At 29.8% G+C, this 21,078-nt stretch overlaps 6 protein-coding genes across 6 annotated transcripts; 1 reads left to right on the top strand and 5 right to left on the bottom strand.

Annotated features, from left to right (window-relative positions):
* Positions 1-3,376: 3,376 nt before the first annotated feature.
* On the bottom strand, positions 3,377-3,724 carry OCT59_021433 (uncharacterized protein; the record flags this gene model as incomplete). Its single annotated transcript, XM_066146517.1, has 1 exon — positions 3,377-3,724. The coding sequence occupies one exon, from the start codon at positions 3,722-3,724 to the stop codon at positions 3,377-3,379; it is 348 nt and encodes a 115-aa protein (XP_066005645.1).
* A 3,896-nt stretch (positions 3,725-7,620) lies between these two features.
* On the top strand, positions 7,621-8,254 carry OCT59_021432 (uncharacterized protein; the record flags this gene model as incomplete). Its single annotated transcript, XM_066146516.1, has 2 exons — positions 7,621-7,941; positions 8,018-8,254. The coding sequence occupies 2 exons, from the start codon at positions 7,621-7,623 to the stop codon at positions 8,252-8,254; spliced, it is 558 nt and encodes a 185-aa protein (XP_066005644.1).
* A 1,406-nt stretch (positions 8,255-9,660) lies between these two features.
* Positions 9,661-10,956, bottom strand: OCT59_021431 (uncharacterized protein; the record flags this gene model as incomplete). Its single annotated transcript, XM_066146515.1, has 3 exons — positions 9,661-9,915; positions 10,050-10,378; positions 10,437-10,956. The coding sequence occupies 3 exons, from the start codon at positions 10,954-10,956 to the stop codon at positions 9,661-9,663; spliced, it is 1,104 nt and encodes a 367-aa protein (XP_066005643.1).
* Positions 10,957-13,700: 2,744 nt separating this feature from the next.
* On the bottom strand, positions 13,701-14,222 carry OCT59_021430 (uncharacterized protein; the record flags this gene model as incomplete). The annotated part of the gene is made up of 1 exon (XM_025332991.2): positions 13,701-14,222. The coding sequence occupies one exon, from the start codon at positions 14,220-14,222 to the stop codon at positions 13,701-13,703; it is 522 nt and encodes a 173-aa protein (XP_025164342.2).
* A 4,048-nt stretch (positions 14,223-18,270) lies between these two features.
* OCT59_021429 (uncharacterized protein) lies at positions 18,271-19,254 on the bottom strand (the record flags this gene model as incomplete). Its single annotated transcript, XM_066146514.1, has 3 exons — positions 18,271-18,588; positions 18,709-18,906; positions 18,988-19,254. 3 exons carry the CDS (start codon positions 19,252-19,254, stop codon positions 18,271-18,273), a joined length of 783 nt encoding a protein of 260 aa, XP_066005642.1.
* A 367-nt stretch (positions 19,255-19,621) lies between these two features.
* OCT59_021428 (uncharacterized protein) lies at positions 19,622-20,669 on the bottom strand (the record flags this gene model as incomplete). Its single annotated transcript, XM_066146513.1, has 5 exons — positions 19,622-19,680; positions 19,759-19,821; positions 19,952-20,118; positions 20,191-20,434; positions 20,546-20,669. The coding sequence occupies 5 exons, from the start codon at positions 20,667-20,669 to the stop codon at positions 19,622-19,624; spliced, it is 657 nt and encodes a 218-aa protein (XP_066005641.1).
* Between the last annotated feature and the right edge of the window lie 409 nt (positions 20,670-21,078).

Here is a 21,078-nt window from a genome sequence, read left to right as displayed (position 1 = left end):
ATATATTTTGGCTATTGTTGATATTTAACAGCTTGAAATTAAAAAGGATCTTGAGAAAAAAGACCAAAATAACAAAAAAAGTCTCGAATATTTTGAATTTCTATTTTAATTAGTTAATGTTCAAAAAAATGAATTTAATACCTAAAATGGAAGTCAGAAGTTGATTTTCTGTGATAAAATCATGACGTAACATTATGTTTGAATAAGTTAATATTGAATGAAGTTTAACGATTAATGTTACACAGAATTTTAACAATTAGTAAATTGATTTGTCCGGTGATTGATAACTCTGTCAATATTGATCCTAGAAAGACGATCTTACTACCATTCGATTCGTCTTGATGAGACGAATCTAATGGTATAAGATACATCGAAATCCAATCACTAGATCAATTTCCGAAATTAAAAAAATATTAAATGGTTTTTAAGTAGTAACTCCGTCAATATTGTTCGCAGAGAGATGAGCTTACCACCATTCGATTCGTCTCGATGAGGCGATTCCAACGAGCTATAAATCGTCTTTTTACAATCACTAGGTACCGAGAAATCTAGCAAAATGTTAAATGGCGCAGTAAACGTAAATAAAGAAATATTATAATGCTGATGTTTAACATTTTGTTGAATAACTCGTCAGCCAGTGATCAGAAAAGGATAAAACTCACCATAAGGGGTGATCCTGGACAGATGCCTGCTACTTCCTGTCCGAGTGGTCACTACAAAAGTATACCACTTGGAGTAAACAACTGTACTATCGGTGCTAGGTAATCGCGGGCTGTAGTGGCCTTTGAGTGAGACTTAGTACCTAAAATGGTGGTATGGAAGGGTACTAGATGGTTGATGTTACCTGTCGAAAGTCCTCCATGAAAGTAGATGCTCTCTAAAGGTCGTTAAATAAATTGAGTATCAGTATCATGCAATGGGTATAGGATGAGTAGGCGGCGTGTACCTAGCTTCAGATCAGCCTAAATGGCCCGATGGGGGATGTCTTCTATAGTGGTGCTGTTACCTGAGGAATTAAGTACTCGGTTTAATGGTTGCCCATTGAAGATGATAGGACACAGACCCGAGATTAGTCTCATAAGAGGCAATGGGTGGTCTGGCCGTAAACATTTGCAAAAGAAAAGGATAAAACTGGTATAGGATGAGTAAGCGGCGTGTACCTAGCTTCAGATCAGCCTATAATGGCCCGATGGGGGATGTCTTCTATAGTGGTGCTGTTACCTGAGGAATTAAGTACTCGGTATAATGGTTGCCCATTGAAGATGATAGGACACAGACCCGAGATTAGTCTCATAAGAGGCAATGGGTGGTCTGGCCGTAAACATTAGCAAAGGAAAAGGATAAAACTCATGACTACGGAAATAAAAAGAATTTTACTGCGGACGCTACAACCAATAGCGTGAAGGTACAGGGATTAGTGTAGTTGGACTGCATCATGGTGAATTAGTGTGTACGGTTAGGCCGCACATTTCAACTAAGGGTTATGGTGTCTTCTAACGTTCCCTATGAGGCCATTGGTATGTGCGCAGTCCTGTCCTTGAGGTCACTACTATACCTTGGGGGGACTTCCTGTTCAGGTGGTCACTCCACGATACCACTTGGGGTCAGTAATGGCTAGATGGTCGTCCTAGATGGTAAAGCTGAGGGTGCAATGTCTTAGTGGTAGTTTGACCTTCGGTTAGTGGTGCGACCAACCAAGGTGTTCGTGCACAGAACAGGTAGCATGGTTATGGGGTTCGATTCCCCACTTCTTGGGTCCTGGTTGGTGATCCCTGGTGGTTGATACCCACCATAAGGGGTGATCCTGGACAGAAGCCTGCTACTTCCTGTCCGAGTGGTCACTACAAAGTATACCACTTGGGGTAAACAACTGTACTATCGGTGCTAGGTAATCGCAGGCTGTAGTGGCGCTTTGAGTGAGACTTAATACCTAAAATGGTGGTATGGAAGGGTACTAGATGGTTGATGTTACCTGTCGAAAGTCCTCCATGAAAGTAGATGCTCTCTAAAGGTCGTTAAATAAATTGAGTATCAGTATCATGCAATGGGTATAGGATGAGTAGGCGGCATGTACCTAGCTTCAGATCAGCCTATAATGGCCCGATGGGGGATGTCTTCTATAGTGGTGCTGTTACCTGAGGAATTAAGTACTCGGTATAATAGTTGCCCATTGAAGATGATAGGACACAGACCCGAGATTAGTCTCCATAAGAGGCAATGGGTGGTCTGGCCGTAAACATTAGCAAAGGAAAAGGATAAAACTACCACCATTCGATTCGTCTCAGTGAGACGATTCTAACAAGCTATGATATATCTTTGTACGATTATTAGATGCCAAGTTATTTAATATATTCTTTATATAACTTAGAGTTCCAATCCGTCATCTGACGGATAATCACATTTTGACAGTTGTACGCTCATTTAATTAATATAAAAGAGCATTTTTTTTTAAGGATATCCTAAGAGCATAATACAGTATATAATTTAATAAATAAACTTTTTTTTCAAAAATGAAAGTGAGGAGAAATTAGGAACAGATTAAAATATCATCTGACGGATGAAAATTTCAATCCGACTAAGATTTCACCCCATTTATTTTATGTTCAATTAATTAAATAATGCATAGTCTGATCACCTTACATCGAATGCAGTTCCTAAATTATAAATTATGAAACATAAATGTCTCTTTCCAAAAATAAATGAGAAGAGATTGATCATCCGTCAGATGACGGATTGGAACTCTAATATAACTGTGATTATAAACGGTTCTTTTTAATATAAGATTTTTGAGGATAGGTGTGATAGTGACTATAGATAGTTTGTGACTATATAGGATAGATTTTAATAATAAAGTGTTTTGAACATTCAACTGGTGTGACTATATAGTAGAATGTGACTATAACGGGAGTGACTATAGAGGAAGTTAACTGTATATGTAATATATAGTAATTTATTTATTAAAAAGTTTTTTTTGCAATTAACTTACTATATAGCAGTTCAATTTTAATGAATTTTTTTTTGTTTTGTAAAGCATAAAGAGGTCTACAAAACAAAAAAAAGTTTATTGTATTATAATATATATATATATATAAAGAGTCAGGAAAGCTATTATAAATGTCTCCACCGATTTCTTTTAACACTATTTTTATGAATTTTAGTTGAGATTTGGTCGCTGTTTCAGGGGAGATTGAACTTTTTTTGAAAGGTCATTATCCATAATAAAATCCATGAAAATTTATCATCGATTGTTGTTTTTTCTTCCTTTTGATATGATTTAAAATCTGGTGGTGAATAATTTTCAAAAGTATTGGCAAAAGTTCTATCATCTGACTCATTGCCATCAGAAGAAGAAGAAGTATCGGTATATTGTTCATAATCAGATAGAATTGCTCAAATCTTCTGTTCCTGAATGTTTGAGCATAATTTGTGAGTGATTTGCGTAGCTTCTTGTACGGTTTCGAGGTAAAAAAATATATTCATTTTTGTTGTATTCTGAAGTTGTCGAATTATCTTTTTCATTTAATGGAATTGTTGTCAAATCTTCTTCAAAAGGAGTTATTACCAAAATTTCTTCATTTAATGGAAATATCAAAATATCTTCATTTATCAGATTTTCTTCTAATGAAGTTATTGTTGAATCCTCTTCTTGATTAATTAGTAACAATGAAGCCAAACTACTATTAAGATTCGAGTCAGTTGTATTTTCTGCGGCTTCATGAAGCATTTTAGTTCGTAATATAACCAGTTTTCCATTACATTTGTCATAATAACAAGGGACTTTGGTTCTTTTTTTGCTAAACCTTCTAGAAGATAGTCAGTTTGCTATCCTTTCTGAACCCATAATTTGATTAATTGATCTTTTTCTAGTTGTGTTTTATAAAATTTGATAAAGAATCGGTTATAATTAATATGTACTTTAAAATTTAATGAAATTTTAACAAATGAAGTCAATTTTTCTCTTGAAATTAAAATTTTATGAAATTTTTTTTTTTAATTTAAAAATTTTGGTTATATTTGATCCATTAGTAATTGATTTGATAAAAGTTTAATTTTGAGATTTCGATTAATTAAATTTTCAATCATGAGAATTTTTTTAATTTGAAAATTTCGGTTAAATTTGATCTGTTAGTAATTGATTTAATAAAAGTTTAATTTTGAGATTTCGATTAATTAAATTTTCAATCATGAGAATTTTTTTTTTTAATTTAAAAATTTCGGTTAAATTTGATCCATTAGTAATTGATTTGATAAAAGTAATAAAAGTCTAATTTTGATTAAACTTTTTTTAACGATTAATTAACTTTTAAATCAAATTTTGGTTTTATTTTTATCAAATAGACTTTTTCTCAGAAAGCTTATTTTGAATTTTAAATTTTATAAAGCTCCATCAATTGAATTTTTTTTGCAAAAATAATTTTATTTTTTCGATAAATAATTCTCGTAATTTTTATAAAATCTGCTTATAAAGCTCCATCAATCAAATTTTTTTCGCAAAAATAATTTTATTTTTTCAATAAACAATTCTCGTAATTTTTATAAAACCTGCAATTAAGGTTGCTTGCCGAAACCTAAGGGTTTAGGCAAGATGGCATTTCGCCGAAAAGCGAAATTCTGCCGAAACTATATTAAAGTTATATTAAAAAACTGGTGAAACTTTGGAGAAAGGCGAAACTGCCGAAACTTATTATAAATGCCGAAACTGCCGAAACTCTGCCGAAACTATAATAAATCTATAGTAAAATTTTGACGAAACTAATCGTAGGATTTTGAAGAGGTTTAGACAAGCAACCTTACCTGCAATACATTTTTATATTGATCGTTAAACGTAACTTTTATATAAATCGAACAATATTTTTCGTTATTTTGAAAGAAAGTTCTACTTTATTTACTAATTTTACTATTCTTCTGTTTATTAAAATTTACTATAAAGAATGAAACGATCTGGAAAAAAGTGTCAAAAAAATTTGTCAAGAGTCTCACAAACAAACTTCAGCACAGGAATCTGCAAGTTCTGATTCTCCCAAATAAACGTCAATATTGAAATAACAAGAATCTGCAGCTTCCGACTCTACCAAAACCCAAAAGTAAACGTCAAAACAACAGGAATCCATATCTTCTGGCTCTACCAGAACCCAAAAGCAAGCGTCAAAACAACAAGAATCTGCAGCTTCTGGCTCTACCAGAATCCAAAAGTAAGCGACGAAACAGCAAGAATCTGCAGCTTCCGGCTCTACCAAAATCTAAAAGCAAACGTCGAAACAGCAAGAATTCGCAGCTTCTGGCTTTACCAAATTCCAAAAGCAAACGTTAATACCAGAAACTTCAGAAGATACACAAATCGAAATGCTAAAAATTGGCAAAAAAAATGGCGTGAAAAGCAGTGGCTATTTTTGGCTATTTTTGGCTATTTTTGGCTATTTTTGGCTGTTTTTGGCTATTTGCGAATTAACCTATACTATTTGTAAATAGTTTATATAAATTTGCGAATAGTTTATGCAATTCTAGCCATTTTTTTTGCCTGTTTTTGGTTATTTAACGTGTGATAATGGGCCATTTCGTTTAGTGGTACCATCCAGCTTGCTGCCAACAAAGCAGGATAGTACCACCAATTCGTAATATAACTGTACAAAGAGAACTAACTCTATTTACACGTACTAAACCTTATAGGAGTAATATCCATCATAGGAAATTAACGCCAGCATACACCAAACCTTATTATACATTAGGAATTTAAATATGGCATAATGTTCCGTAAGTTTACAAATTTTTGTAAAATTACGTACATTTACGGCATAATATTCTGTAGATTTATGGATTTCCATAAATCTACGTAATTTTACGATTGAAATATTCCGAAATAATACGTGATCGTAAATGTTTTGAAGCATTACGGTTAAAATATTCCGTAATAATACGTGATCGAAAATATTCTGAAGCATTACGATCAAAATATTCCGTAGAATTACGATATCGTAAATGTTTCGAAGTATTATAATCGAAATATTCTGTAATAATATGTGATCGTAAATGTTCTGAAGCATTACGATCAAAATATTTGGAAATAATTCATGATCGTAAATATTCTGAAGCATTACGGTCAAAATATTCCGTAATAATACGTGATCGCAAATGTTTTGAAACATTACGATCAAAATATTCTGTAATAATACATGATCGTAAATGTTCTGAAGCATTATGATCAATATATTCCAAAATAATTTGTGATCGTAAATGTTCTGAAGCATTACGGTCAAAATATTCCGTAATAATACGTGATTGAAAACAGTACAGTCAAAATATTCCATAATAATACGTGATCGTAAATGTTCCAAAGCATTACGATCAAAATATTCTGTAAAATTACGATATCATAAATGTTCTGAAGCATTACGATCAAAATATTCTGTAATAATACGTGATCGTAAATGTTCTGAAGCATTATGATCGAAATATTCTGAAATAATTTGTGATCGTAAATGTTCCAAAGCATTACTGTCAAAATATTCTGTAATAATACGTGATCACAAATGTTTTAAAGCATTACGATCAAAATATTCCGTAATAATACGTGATCAAAAATGTTCTAAAATATTACGATCGAAATATTCCGTAGAATTACAATATCGTAAATGTTCTGAAGCATTACGGTCAAAATATTCTGTAATAATACGTGATCGTAAATGTTCTGAAATATTACGATCGAAATATTCTGTAGAATTATGATATCGCAATTGTTCTGAAGTATTACTATCAAAATATTCCGTAATAATACGTGATCAAAAATGTTTCGAAACATTACGATCGAAGTATTCTATAATAATACGTGATCGTAAATGTTCTGAAGCATTACAATCGAAATATTCTGTAATAATACGTGATTGAAAATGTTCCAAAGCATTACGGTCAAAATATTCTGTAGAATTACGATGTCGCAATTATTCTGAAGTATTATGATCGAAATATTCTATAATAATGCGTGATCAAAAATGTTCTGAAGCATTACGGTCAAAATATTCCGTAATAATACGTGATGTAATAAAGATTATCATATTTGTACTTGATGAACTTTACGCAATAGATAATGGTACATCATGTATAAAACTTATTAAATGTTATATTAAGTTTATTAAAATGTATAAAACATCAAAAAAAGAAAAATTTAAATGAAAGTGAATTGAAAAGTTTTGAGGTAATTAATTAATTTCAATTTAAGTATTAATAATGATAATTTTTTCTTAATTAATTTTGCAGTATGAAATAATTGATTGAACACAAAATTTTGTAAAATTGTTTAAAAACTTCTCTCCTAGCAATCTTCAATTACCAAAACTTCACATGTGGCGGTATCACACTATTCATACAATCAAACGTTATGGATCACTTAATGGGTTAGCTACTAATACTTACGAGACTTTACATAAAAATTGGGTTAAAAATCCATATAGAATGACCAATAAAAAAAATGTACTTGATCAAATATTAAAAACAGTAAGTTTTAACTAGTTTAAATTTTGTTTTATAATTAAAAAAAATATTTTTACTTATTATATTTTAATTTAGATTCGCCGATAAGAAATAATAACTAATGTAAAAAAAACACATGTTTCAAAATTAGAAACTATGAAATCATTATTATGGAAATTGCTGATTAGTGATCTACAAGCTCTTCGGGAAAAACTTGAACATGAAAATAGTGTAGATGAACTATGTATTGAAGGAATGCATCACCTAATTAATTATTTAGATGCTTATTTGGATGATAAATCCAATGTTACTGAATGTGAAGATATTTATTTAAAAATTTATGCTACAGGAGTATTGTCAAATAATGAAATTATTTATGCTACTAGTAAATTTCACAATAATGCAAAATTTAGTGATATCGCAATAGCAATGGATAATGTTGATTATTTAACTGATGATGGATTGTGTTATGGTAAAGTAAGTTTATTTAATATTGCTTTAATATTAAAAATAATCTTTAATTTTAATAATTTAACATTTTTTAATTATTTAGATATTAATGATAGCTGAAATTTTATTTCTTCCTAATTATTATCCTATTTTTCCTATTGTATTAGTGCATTGGTATGATTATTATTCAAAACGACATCCATTAAAATATGGATGTCCTCATATGAAATTAGTAAATCAATATGATATAATACATTTTAATTCTATTGCAGGTTTAATACATATGATAAAGAAATTTGATCATGAAAATGAATTTTTTGTAAACAAATTTCAATTTTAAAATAAATATATTAATTGTAAAATAATAATATAATAAATTTAAAGATAAAATTTATATAAAATTTTTAAAATTAAAATTCAAGAAATACTTAAGGATTTTTTATATAAGAATCCTTAAGGATCTATAAATTTATAGAATCCTTAAGGATATTTTACAAGTCAATAAGGATTTTTAAAGAATCCTTAAAATCACAGATCCTTAGGGATTCTGAAGCAATCTATGGAATCCTTAAGGATCCACGCCCTAAAAAATTTACTGATGTATATGTTTATTTAAAAGGTTTTATATATAATAAAGAGTTTTATTTAAAAAAAAAAAAATTTAAAAGTCACATGATTCTATCCTGCTTTAACAGTTCTCCAAAAAAAGAAAATTTTCTTCTCATAAAAATAAAGGATTTTAGTTTTACAAGTATTCTTAAAAAGAAAATCTTTGCACTGATCATATAATTCTAGCTGATATTGCCAGGTTTAGCACTTTATCATGTAACATTACTTAAAATCTAAAAAAGGAATTTTGCTTTCACAAAAAATAGGGTAATTTTAGTTTCACGAATATTCCAAAAAAGGAAATTTTTATGCTAATCAAATAATTCTGGTCAGAATTAAAAATATTGCCTCTGTTGTAAAGCAACGAGTCACAATTAGTTATTAATAAAATATGATCTTTAAAAGATAGTGTATAATGCAAATTCTATATTGTTCAAGATCCTAATAGATCATTGTTAATATGAATTAATATTACTATGTATTTGTTAGTAATTAATAAATGTTAACATATAATATATTTTATTATTACTATGTATTTGTTAGTAATTAATAAAAAACATATAATATATTTTATTATTACTACGTATTTGTTAGTAATTAAAGAACATATAATATATTTTATTATTACTATGTATTTGTTAGTAATTAATAAAGAATATATAATATATTTTTTATTATTACGCAATAGTTAGAAAATAATGAAATATATAATATTAATCACCAGACAAATCCAGTTACACCAATTTACTAATTGTTAAAATTCTGTGTAACATTAATCGTTAAACTTCATTCAATATTAACTTATTCAAACATAATGTTACGTCATGATTTTATCACAGAAAATCAACTTCTGACTTCCATTTTAGGTATTAAATTCATTTTTTCGAACATTAACTAATTAAAATAGAAATTCAAAATATTCGAGACTTTTTTCAAGATCCTTTTTAATTTCAAGCTGTTAAATATCAACAATAGCCAAAATATATGTAAAAAGATGTGCCAGTTACGTTTACTTTATCTTATAAAATTAGTTTACACACTAGATTTTTTTTTATATATGTAAAAACACTTTTTGTAATAGAAATGCACTTTTTCAATATTACAGCCTGACTTTATTGCTTTGAAAAAAAATATTATCTATTTACTTTTCTTTTTATGCCTAATATTATTATTCCAATACCTTTTAACACGCTGGATATTCCATTCTTGTGATAGTTTACTTAAGACTTCATTAATTTCAGTTTCTGTGGGTATTGTTTCCTTTTGTAACAAGCAACTTAAGATTTGTTTTTCTTCTTCAGTTGTTATAATTCTAATTCTTTGGCGTTTTGGTTGAGACTCATTTTGATTGTCTAATTCAATACTCACTCTTTTTAAATTACCTTTAACTGACTGAAGAACTTGTTCGTTAGATTGAATGGGCATACACCAGATGATTGATTCCCATTATTTTTTGGCACAGTATTCTTTCTTGGTTTTTTATTTTTTAATAAATCAGAAATTTTAGTTTTCATTACTGACAATACCCTTCTTCCTTTAGTATTAATTGCCTCAGTTTTTATTACTTCTTGCCAAAAAATTTCTTTGATTCTCTTTAATCCATCCATATATGCTTGGTTTATTTTTATTAATCCTTCTTGATTCAATTGGGGTGGAGAGTTTTTCTTGAAAAGATCATGATTAATAGAATTATCCATTTCGAATGCTTCTAATAAATCATGCACTAATTTCCATAATGGTTCAATACGATTATTTGTGTTGCGATCCTTGTGTTGATATGAGTAAGTACCCAAAAATTCATTTAATAATGTATCTATTCGATTTCTTTCCTCTTGAGTTGCTTTAATTTGTAACTCTAAGTTTTTCTTGATTACACGAATTTCTAGTAATATTCTGTTTAATATAAGCAACACCATGAGTTTCTAACGCTTCGTCAAAAGCAGGATAATGTCCTTCTCTTGCTAAATTTATAGAAGCACAAAGATGAAGTTTTTTTTCTAACAGTGGATATTTTTCTAAATTCGCAAGAAAATGTGTAACAGAAGTAGCATAATTGCTTTTTCTCGCAGCAGGAAAAAGTGGAGCAAAAGCTGCTAATCCAAATTTTTGTAATTCATAATTTCCACAGTGTATTCCGGTAAGATGAGTTTTCCATATTGCAAACCATTCATAATATAAGTACCATATTCTTAAGCATATTTTCTCATTTGCAGGACAAGATAATATTTCTTCAATTTTAATCTTACTTTTTTGTAAGTATATATTAATGGCTGCTCCAACTGCAACCCAGATTAGTTCTAAAACCCTTCTTGTAGATCGACAGTCAATAACAGCTGCAAATTTATCCAAAAATTTCACACCTAAAGCCGTAGCCAAATCATATATTCCGTAACTTGAAAATAATACACTAGTCGAAAAAAGACCATTCGGCATAAATTTGACCAGGTTGAATATAGGTCAAATGATGATCTAACATGTGTCAAATTGAGGTCAAATTTTTGGGCGCATTTAGGGTGCCAATCGTCTCAAATTCGGAAAGAAAATTTGGCCATCACTACACTACCATTCGACCTAAATTTGACTAGGTTGAATTTAGGTTGAATTTAGGTCTAATAGTGGCGTCAAATTGAGGCGCAGTTCGGATGATTATTCGACACAAAATTTTGTCTCAATATTTATTTATTAATTTAGTTCAATTTCAAATTTATTAATTTATTAAAACACTTAAATATACAGTACATGTATATTAGCATCTATCTAATGTATAAATAAAATAATTATACACAATTTCACAATCACATGATCGCATTTTGAAAAGAACGAATGTTAAAAGTCGTTTTACTATAACTAAAGAAAAAAAATAAAGTCCAAGTCCGATCTGAAATAAAAATTCGGAAAAACAAAACTTTAAAAAAAAAGTTTCAAAACGAACCGTTTTGAAACTTACTAATCGATCCTATCATCCGGGATAAGGAAGCTGAAACTACAAAATAAAATAATAAAAAAATTAATTAATAATAAAAAAAAAATTTTTTAAAAAAGTTTTTAAGTGAAAACTTACCAATTCGATCCGGGAAGTGCGAAACTGTTGATTTCTACAAATTATAAGATAAAAAAAATCAATAAAAAAAAATCAAAATTAATAATAAAAAAAAAAACTTACCAATTCAAAGACGTTGATCTACACGTTCTACTAAAGAAATCTACTGAAGCTGAAGAAAATTCCAAGAAAACGTCTTACAAAAGTAAGAGATAGAGAAATGGCGGGAAATAACGAAAGAGGAGAGGGAAGGTGAGAGGAAGAGAGAAAGAAAGCCCCAAAGTTCCTACAAAATAAAGAAATAGAAACGTTAATACAGTATAACGTTTCTTTTTTTTTAAAAAAAGAACTACTAAGATTCATAATACTTACAAATCTTAGTTCTTTTTCGTTCTTCAGAAGCCCACCGAAACCTATAAAAAAAGAATAAGAACGGTTAGTAACCGTTCATAATAATTAGAATAAAAAAAAAGAAAAAAAAACTAAGATTCGTAATACGGAATACTTACGAATCTTAGTTTTTTCCGTTCTTCATTCTTCGGAAACTCACCCAAACGGACGAACCTATAAAAGAAAAGAAAGGAACGGTTAGTAAACCGTTCCAAAATAATAAAAAAAAACAAAAATTAAGATTCATACTCGTATTTACGAATCTTGGTTTCAAAAGCCAACCGAACCTATAAAAATAAAAGAAAACAAACGGTTAGAAACCGTTCATAATATTAAAAAAAAACCTAAGGTTCGTAACGAACCTTAGTTCTCCTTTTTCCGATCCTCGGAAGCTCACAATATATAAAAAAAGAAAGAATGGTTAGTAAACCATTCGTAATAATCAAAAATAAAAAAAAAGATTAAAGATTCGTACTTACGAATCTTTGGGTTTTCGTTCTTCAAAAGCCCACCCGATCCTAAAAAAAGAAAAAAACGGTTATTAGTAACCGTTTATATATTAAAAAAAAAAACAAAAAAATTAAACCAAGATTCGTACTTACTTACGAATCTTAGTTTCTTGGTTTTCCATTCTTCGGAAGCCCACTCGATCCTAAAAAATAGAAAAGAACGGTTATTAGTAACCGTTCATAATATTTTTTTAAAAAATAAAAAAAAATCCAAGATTCTTACAAATCTTTGGAATTTTCCCATTCTTTGGAACACGGAAGCCCACCCGAATGGCCGAACCTAAAAAAAAAGTAAAAAAAGAACGGTTAGTAACCGTTCATATTAAATTAAAAAAAAATAATAAACCAAGTTTCGTACTTACGAAACTTGGTTTTTCCATACTTCGGAAGCCCACCCGAACGGCCGAATCTAAAAAAAAGTAATAAAAGAACGGTTAGTAACCGTTCATACTAAATTAAAAAAAAATAAATAAATAAACCAAGTTTCGTACTTACGAAACTTGGTTTTTCCATACTTCAGAAGCCCACCTGAACGGCCGAATCTAAAAAAAAAGTAATAAAAGAACGGTTAGTAACCTTTCATATACTAAATTAAAAAAAATAAACAAATAAACCAAGCTTCGTACTTACGAAACTTGGTTTTTCCATACTTCGGAAGCCCACCCGAACGGCCGAATCTAAAAAAAAAAGTAATAAAAGAACGGTTAGTAACCGTTTATACTAAATTAAAAAAAATAAATAAATAAACCAAGTTTCGTACTTACGAAACTTGTTTTTTTATACTTCGGAAGCCCATCCGAGCCTTTTAAATGGGCGTCTTGAATCTAAAAAAGAAAAAAACAAAAACGTTAGTGAAACGTTTTGTTAAAAAAAGTAAAAATTTGAAGGTATATGTATACCTTTGAAAGAGATAAGTGACGAAAGGAAAGGGGAAAGGGTAAGGAAGGGAAAAGCGAAGGAAGGGAAAGGAGAACGAAGGGAGGGAAAGGGGAAGAAGAGAAACTGGGACGAAGGAAAAGGGGAATGAAGGAAGGGAAAGGGCGAGTAGGGAAAGAAGAAAATTAAAAAAATTTAAAAAAGGATCATCCTTTTTTAAACTTTTATTTTAATACACGTATCGCATAACGCATAACGTTTGATTAACATAATTCAACTAGGTTGAATATATGTCTAATCATAGATCTTTACTAATTGAAGTCAAATTTTATTAATTCTAGTCAAATATAGGCCAAATTGTATTAAGGCCGAATATTCTTTTTTCGACTAGTGAATGTAACCAAGGCGCTCATCATATCCTTTGAGGTGTGCCACTGACCAAGAATAGGCCGTATATTTTCTGATTTATTGCGGCATTTAATTAATCGTCTAAATATCGCCTCATCTGCACAAATATCTAGAAAATCATTCTCCTCCAAAGAAAAATCTCTTCTATATATTTCCATAGCACGTAAGATTTCGTTATCATCATTTGGGGATCCACTTGGTTCTAGTATGACTACGTTTAGAGGTGGAAGATTACAGCCGAATTCTGTTTGCCTTAATATTTCTGAATTTATTGCTATAAGATCAATCTTATTGTATTCTAGTTCTTGTCTTTCATTGTACCGGAATGCCAGCAAACTTATAAAAATTTCATTTATTTTGAAAATAATATCACGCATTTTTTGTGATATTTCAAAGATTTGTGTATCAATATTTAGATCACGTATTGGTTCTGGTTTTTTAACAATAACTTCCGGTAATGAAAACTGAAACACCATTTTTAGCGTAGCATGTAATGTACCTCAAGTTACCACTGGTCAAAATTGGTGCTATTGGGTACATATCGGGTACCTGATATGTGTATAATATATGTAATATATGTGTATGATATTTAACAATACTACACATATCGGGTACCTGATATGTGTAGTATAAATGTAGAAAATCGGTGACACATCATGTAAACATCATATACACATCTTACACATATCGGGTAGTCAAATATCAGTGACATATCTTATAGATATCATACATTTAACACACACATATCGGGTAGTAAAATATCAGTGATATATATTATAGATATCATACATTTAATACACACATATCGGGTAGTAAAATATCAGTGACATATCTTATAGATATCATACATTTAACACACACATATCGGGTAGTAAAATATCAGTGATATATATTATAGATATCATACATTTAACACACATATATCGGGTAGTAAAATATGTAAAATATTGGTAATATATATTTTTATTGTATACGTTTGACAATTTCATATTAAAACTAATAGATTTATATCTCTTTTTTATTTTAATTTGAGCATAATGAAATTCAATTTTATTAAAATTTATAAATTTATTTACATAAAAGCAATAATACAAATCTTACACTATCTGCTACGTAAAATCAAATAAAGTTGAACATAATTATACTATGTAATATGTTAAGTTCTACTGAAAGTAGCAATGATAATAAAATTACCTCTTTGCTTGTTTTGTTATATCTGTTTATTATTTAAAAAAAATATCAGTGAAAATATTAGTAAGTATATTAATTAATAGGAGAAAATAAAATAGAAATGTTAATAAAAACGTTAGTGGTAAATATAGAAAATATTAGTAAAAATGTTAGTAGGAAGAAAGAAAAGTTAGTAAAATAGAAAATGTTAATAGGAGAATGTTAATAAAAACATGTTAGTAGTATTTAATATTAATAGAAAATGTTAAGTGGTAGAAAACATTAGTGAGAGAAAAGAAAAAAAGTATTAGAACGTCAATAGAAAATGTATATATAAAAAGAAAAAAACAAGATAATGAAAATATACCTTTATGTTTATTTCTAAATATAAAAATAAAAAAAAAAATATATTAATATTATTTCATAATAACTAAGTAAAGAGTTTGTTTTAAATAAAAAGTTTAAGAGAAAGGGCTTTTACGAAAGAAAAAAAAAATAAACAAAGTGCGAAATATAAATACCGAAATCATGTGATCAATCGCCTGATTACAATAACAAATTCTGATTGGGCCATGGATTTTAACCAGATTATTATAATTAATAAAAAAAATGCATTTATACTATTTATACTAGAATTACACTGCAAGTTAAACTCTTTATCGCTTTAAATAATACAAAACCCTACTTAAATATACCAATTAGTCACAAATCGGGTACTTATTGGTAGCCTATTTGTCACCTATCATGCATACCAGTCAACATGGTAAATCACTGATTTTTCATAATATCAAATAATAAATATTTATTTAGAAACTCCAAGAACCTACAAAAGAAAAAAAAAGTAATGTTACTAAGGAAAAAAAAATAAACGTGAAACTCCCCCTTTCCCATTTACCTTTCACTAAAGTCTGGTTCGTATAATTCGTCCGGCGTTCTTACAATAAAAGAAAAAAATGTAACATTAGTAATGTTACTATAAGAAGTAAATTTCTCTCCCATTAATACCTTCACTCAAAAGTCCGGTTCGTAATTTCATCCGGCTTTCCTACAAAAAGAAAAAAGAAACATTAGAAACGTTTCTTATTTAACACACATGACACACTACACCCACCCAACTTACATCAAGTGTAAGTCCACTTTCTAAGAGTCCAGCATCCTAGTCCTACAAAAAAACAAAGAAAGAAACGTTAGTACATTTCATTAATATTCAAAAAACCAATTCCCCTCCCCTATTCCTAACATTATCCAAGTCCGGATTCGTTTTCAAGAGTCCAGCGCCCTACCCTACAAAAAAATAAAGAAAGCAACGTAAGTACATTTCTTTATATAATATTAAAAAAACATTTCCCCTCTTCCCATTCCTTACATTATCCAAGTCCGGGTTCACTTTCAAGAGTCTGGCGTCCTAGTTCTATAAAAAAAATTAAGAAAGAAACGTTAAAAACGTTTCTTTAATATTAACCCTTCCTCTTTCCTTACACACATTCCAAGTCCAGGTTCGTTTTCAAGAGTCCGGCGTCCTAGTTCTATAAAAAAAAAGAAAGAAACATTAAAAACGTTTCTTAATTACAGTAAAACACATAATCCCAGTCTCCTTCTCCCACATTACCTTTATTGGTTCGACGGTTCATCCTGGTCTTCAAGGTCCGGCATTCTACAAAAAATAGGAGTCTGACCTACAAAAAAAAAATAAAAAATGAAATATTTTTTTTTTTAAGTATTGATTTTTATTAGATTATCAACGATCAATAAATGATTGAATCCTAACTGAAACTTCAGGTAATTTTGCGAAACTCTAGTTTTGGCAAGCAATCCTAGATCGGATATTACACGGATGACTGGATTGACCGGATTGATCAGATAATCTGGTCAAATCCTATTTTTTTTTATTTTTTTTTTTAAAAAAAAATATTTTTTATTCTCCTTCGGTCTTCCCCTTTGGAATTCGGCTTAAACAGCTTAGGACGTTCATTTTTCTAAGGGAACACCTCCCTGGAACTGGATTTCGGCTTGAAGGTAAGTTAGGAGGAGGGAATTTCGTTTCTTTTTTGTTTTTATTTATTTATTTATTTTTCTAACGTTTCTCTTTATTCTTTTTTGTAGACTTCGGCTTTTTGGATTATTTGGGATATTGGGTAAGTGTGTGGGGGTGGGTTCTTTTGGAATTTACTTTGAAGAAACGTACTAACGTTTCTTTTTTTATTCTTTTTTGTAGATTTTGTCTTTCCGGGTTCTTTGTAAGTGTGTGGGGGTGGGTTCTTTTGGAATTTACTTTGAAGAACACTGGTCGAAATAGTCCAAATCGGCTAGAAATCAGATGTCCGATTTTAGGCCGAATTTGGTGATAAAGATGGCCGATTTATTAATTTAGGCAAAGTTCCGATTGGCAGGCCGATCGACGCCAATCAGAATATCCAAATTGTATCTGAATTGCTTAGTATTTTTGATCCGAATTGTTTAAAAAAATATATTCATAAATTTACCGAATTGCAGTGAATTTATTCTGAATTATGATAAATTTTGATAAATTGCGATAAATTTTAATCTGAATTGCAGTAAATTTTATTCTGAATTGCAGTAAATTTTATTCTGAATTGCAGTAAATTTTATTCTGAATTGCAGTAAATTTTATTCTGAATTGCAGTAAATTTTATTCTGAATTGCAGTAAATTTTAATCTGAATTGCAGTAAATTTTCTATTCTGAATTGCGGTAAATTTTTTATTCTGAATTGTGGTAAATTTTATTCTGAATTGCAGTAAATTTTCTATTCTGAATTGCGGTAAATTTTCTATTCTGAATTGCGGTAAATTTTATTCTGAATTGCAGTAAATTTTAATCTGAATTGCAGTAAATTTTCTATTCTGAATTGCGGTAAATTTTCTATTCTGAATTGCGGTAAATTTTATTCTGAATTGCGGTAAATTTTATTCTGAATTGCGGTAAATTTTATTCTGAATTGCAGTAAATTTTCTATTCTGAATTGCGGTAAATTTTATTCTGAATTGCAGTAAATTTATTCTGAATTGCGGTAAAAATTTAATGAATTGCGGTTAATTTATTCTGAATTGCGGTAAAAATTTAATGAATTGCGGTTAATTTTATTCTGAATTGCGTCTGAATTGCAGTAAATTTTATTCTGAATTATGGTATATTTGCAGTAAATTTTATTCTGAATTGCAGTAAATTTGCAGTAAATTTATTTCGAATTGTAATTAATTTTTTTCTGAATTAAGACAAATTTATTTTGAATTATGGAAAATTCTAATACTAATAATTTGGAATATTAATTACATATATATATAGATTTTTGACGAAAAAAAGAAAGTTTTCTACCAAATTAATTCAGATTCGTTCATTGCGCATCATCCATATGTAAATTAGAATCTGAATTATTATGATTGTCGCTGACCGTTGATTTTGATGGTTTTTCTTCTCCTTCCTTGTTATGGTCTTCATCATTTTTGGTGGTGTTGCCAGTTGCTGGTGTTGTCCCTTTACTAACTTCTTCTTCTTCTTCATCATATTCAGTGATTAAACCCTGATCGATATTAGTATCGAATATTAAATCTTGTTGTTGTATGATATAAGACCATTCAGGAGCATTCGACAGATGTGGTCGGTCGTATTTTTGTACCTCATCGTCGTATCTATGTTCGCATATTAATTTCGACTTATTTGACGAGTGTACATCGAGTACATTTCATAGCAAATTTTTAAGCTGAAGAAACAATAAAATATAAAAATTAAATTCAGCGATTCGTCTGAAAAATCAAGATTCAGAAGTTCTAACCTCATCAGATCTCCACGAATAGTCGTAAATAGCGATTATGGACTTTGTTGGGTCTTCTTCGTCTGTCTCGCTTATTTCTGGAGAATGAAATAAGCGATTGGATAACATCTTTAGTAATCTACGCTTATCATATTTTGTTATCCGTTCATCATCAAAACTATATAATCTCTTTGCCGCCTTAATTCGGCGGATTTTCTTCTAAAATACGTTATAATTTGAATAAAATTCAATACATAATCAGAATAAAATTCAGCATAATAATTATAAATCATTACTAACGTCATGTACTCGATTGTTTGAGTGCACCCGGTGTTTATTTTCATCGGCTTTTCCCCTATCCATTAATCTTTGATGAGAACGACGAGACTTGTGGAGACAACCCAACCATTTTGTAAGTTGCTTATTCGAAGCGGGAAAACACGGAGTAAGGGCTGAACGCAATTCAGGGACTAGCTTACGACGAATCTTGAAATTTTTCGCGCTATTGAACGTTTCATTGTAATCTAGTCCTCGAGTTTCATCGATGGTTTTCAAAATAGACTTCATTTCAGCCTAAATATAACAATCAAATAATGATAACTGGTACTTAATTACTCAATACTGCAATTTTAAATAACTGAATCAGACAAATAAAATTAATATACCCTAGCTTCTTTTTCGTCGTACTCATCATTATTGTTGAACCAGACCGTTCTTCCTCTGATTCTTCCTCGTATCGCTCAGACTTTTTTGTCTTAATTCTTTTTTGACGTTTTGCCAGCTGTTCGAGATCCGTCTGCCTATGAATGGCTTTAGGCAGACGGATTCTCGAATACCTGTTTAAGCTTTTGCATAGATCGTCATTCTCATCTGCAAAGGCCTCGTTTATTCGAGTCAAAAAACGATTTTCGTCGAATAATCGGTTATTTTCGCGTTAAAGCTTTGCATTCTCTACTTGTACTTCTTCAATTTGTTTCTTTAATTTTAGATTTTCTAAATAAAGAATTTTATTAATAGTAATATTTTTTTACAAATAATTCTGAATTTATACGAATGAAGTCAAAATCGTACCTGCTTCTAAATCAGTATCGTCATCATCGATCATTTTTTCATTACCTTGATCGTCTTTAACCACTAATACAAATTTTTGTGGAATTCGAATATTCCCATATCATTTTTTCATTTCCGATAACAACTCTTGTTGATCTATAAAAATTATTAATTATCGTACATGTCAATCAGCAATTTTCCAAAATTCAATTACCTTTAGGAATATTTGGCGGTTCAATTTCTATAACCTCATCGTCAGACTCTTCTTGAGTCAGCTTAGTCAACTTTGCAGATTTGAGGATCGACTTGATGGGTGACGATTTGCTAGTTAACTTATTGGTTTTATCAATCGTCTCATTCAGATTACTTTCTTCTTCTGTTCTTTTCCATTGACGATTAGATCCTTCGTCAGGTGTTTCTTCTTGAAACCTTTGCTGCTTTTATTTGTTTGACTTGGTGAGTGACGATTTGCTAGTCGACTTATTGGTTTTGTCACTCGTCTCATTCGGATCACTTTCTTCTTCCACTCTTCCCCGTTGACGATTAGATCCTTTGCTCGGTGTTTCTTCTTGAAACCTTTGCTGCTTTTGTTTGTTTGACTTGGTGGGTGACGATTTGCTAGTCGACTTATTGGTTTTGTCACTCGTCTCATTCGGATTACTTTCTTCTTCCGTTCTTCCCCGTTGACGATTAGATCCTTTGTCAGGTGTTTCTTCTTGAAACCTTTGCTGCTTTTATTTGTTTGACTTGGTGGGTGACGATTTGCTAGTCGACTTATTGGTCTTGTCACTCGTCTCATTCAGATTACTTTCTTCTTCCGTTCTTCTCCGTTGACGATTAGATCCTTCGTCAGGTGTTTCTTCTTGAAACCTCTGTTGCTTTTGTTTGTTATTTTTTTTATTGTTTTTTTTATTATTGCTATTATTTGACATTTTATATTCACTCAATATTCGTTTAAAAAATCGAAGCGGGTTCAATATCGTCATATCGTCCTATTTATAAATTTAAAAATCATCAATTAATTAATAAGAAAATCGTTAGCGTTCTACTGCGTTGATTTCTCGATTGAAAAATCAACTATAAATCATAATTAAAAAAGACAAATCAATTAATTAATAAGAAAATCGTTAGTGTCCTGCGTTGATTTCTCGATTGAAAAATCAATTATAAATCATAATTAAAAAAGACAAATAAATTAAAATTATGAAAATCGTTAGCATTCTACTGCGTTGATTTCTCGATTGAAAAATCAACTATAAATCATAATTAAAAAAACAAATCAATTAATTAAAATTAAGAAAATCATTAGCGTCCTACTGCGTTGATTTCTCGATTGAAAAA

Source organism: Rhizophagus irregularis, chromosome 30 (assembly GCF_026210795.1).
Source record: "Rhizophagus irregularis chromosome 30, complete sequence".
Lineage (NCBI taxonomy): Eukaryota > Fungi > Glomeromycota > Glomeromycetes > Glomerales > Glomeraceae > Rhizophagus > Rhizophagus irregularis.
The sequence above is the reverse complement of the archived record's forward strand: the minus strand, read 5'-3'. Positions and strand labels throughout refer to the sequence as shown.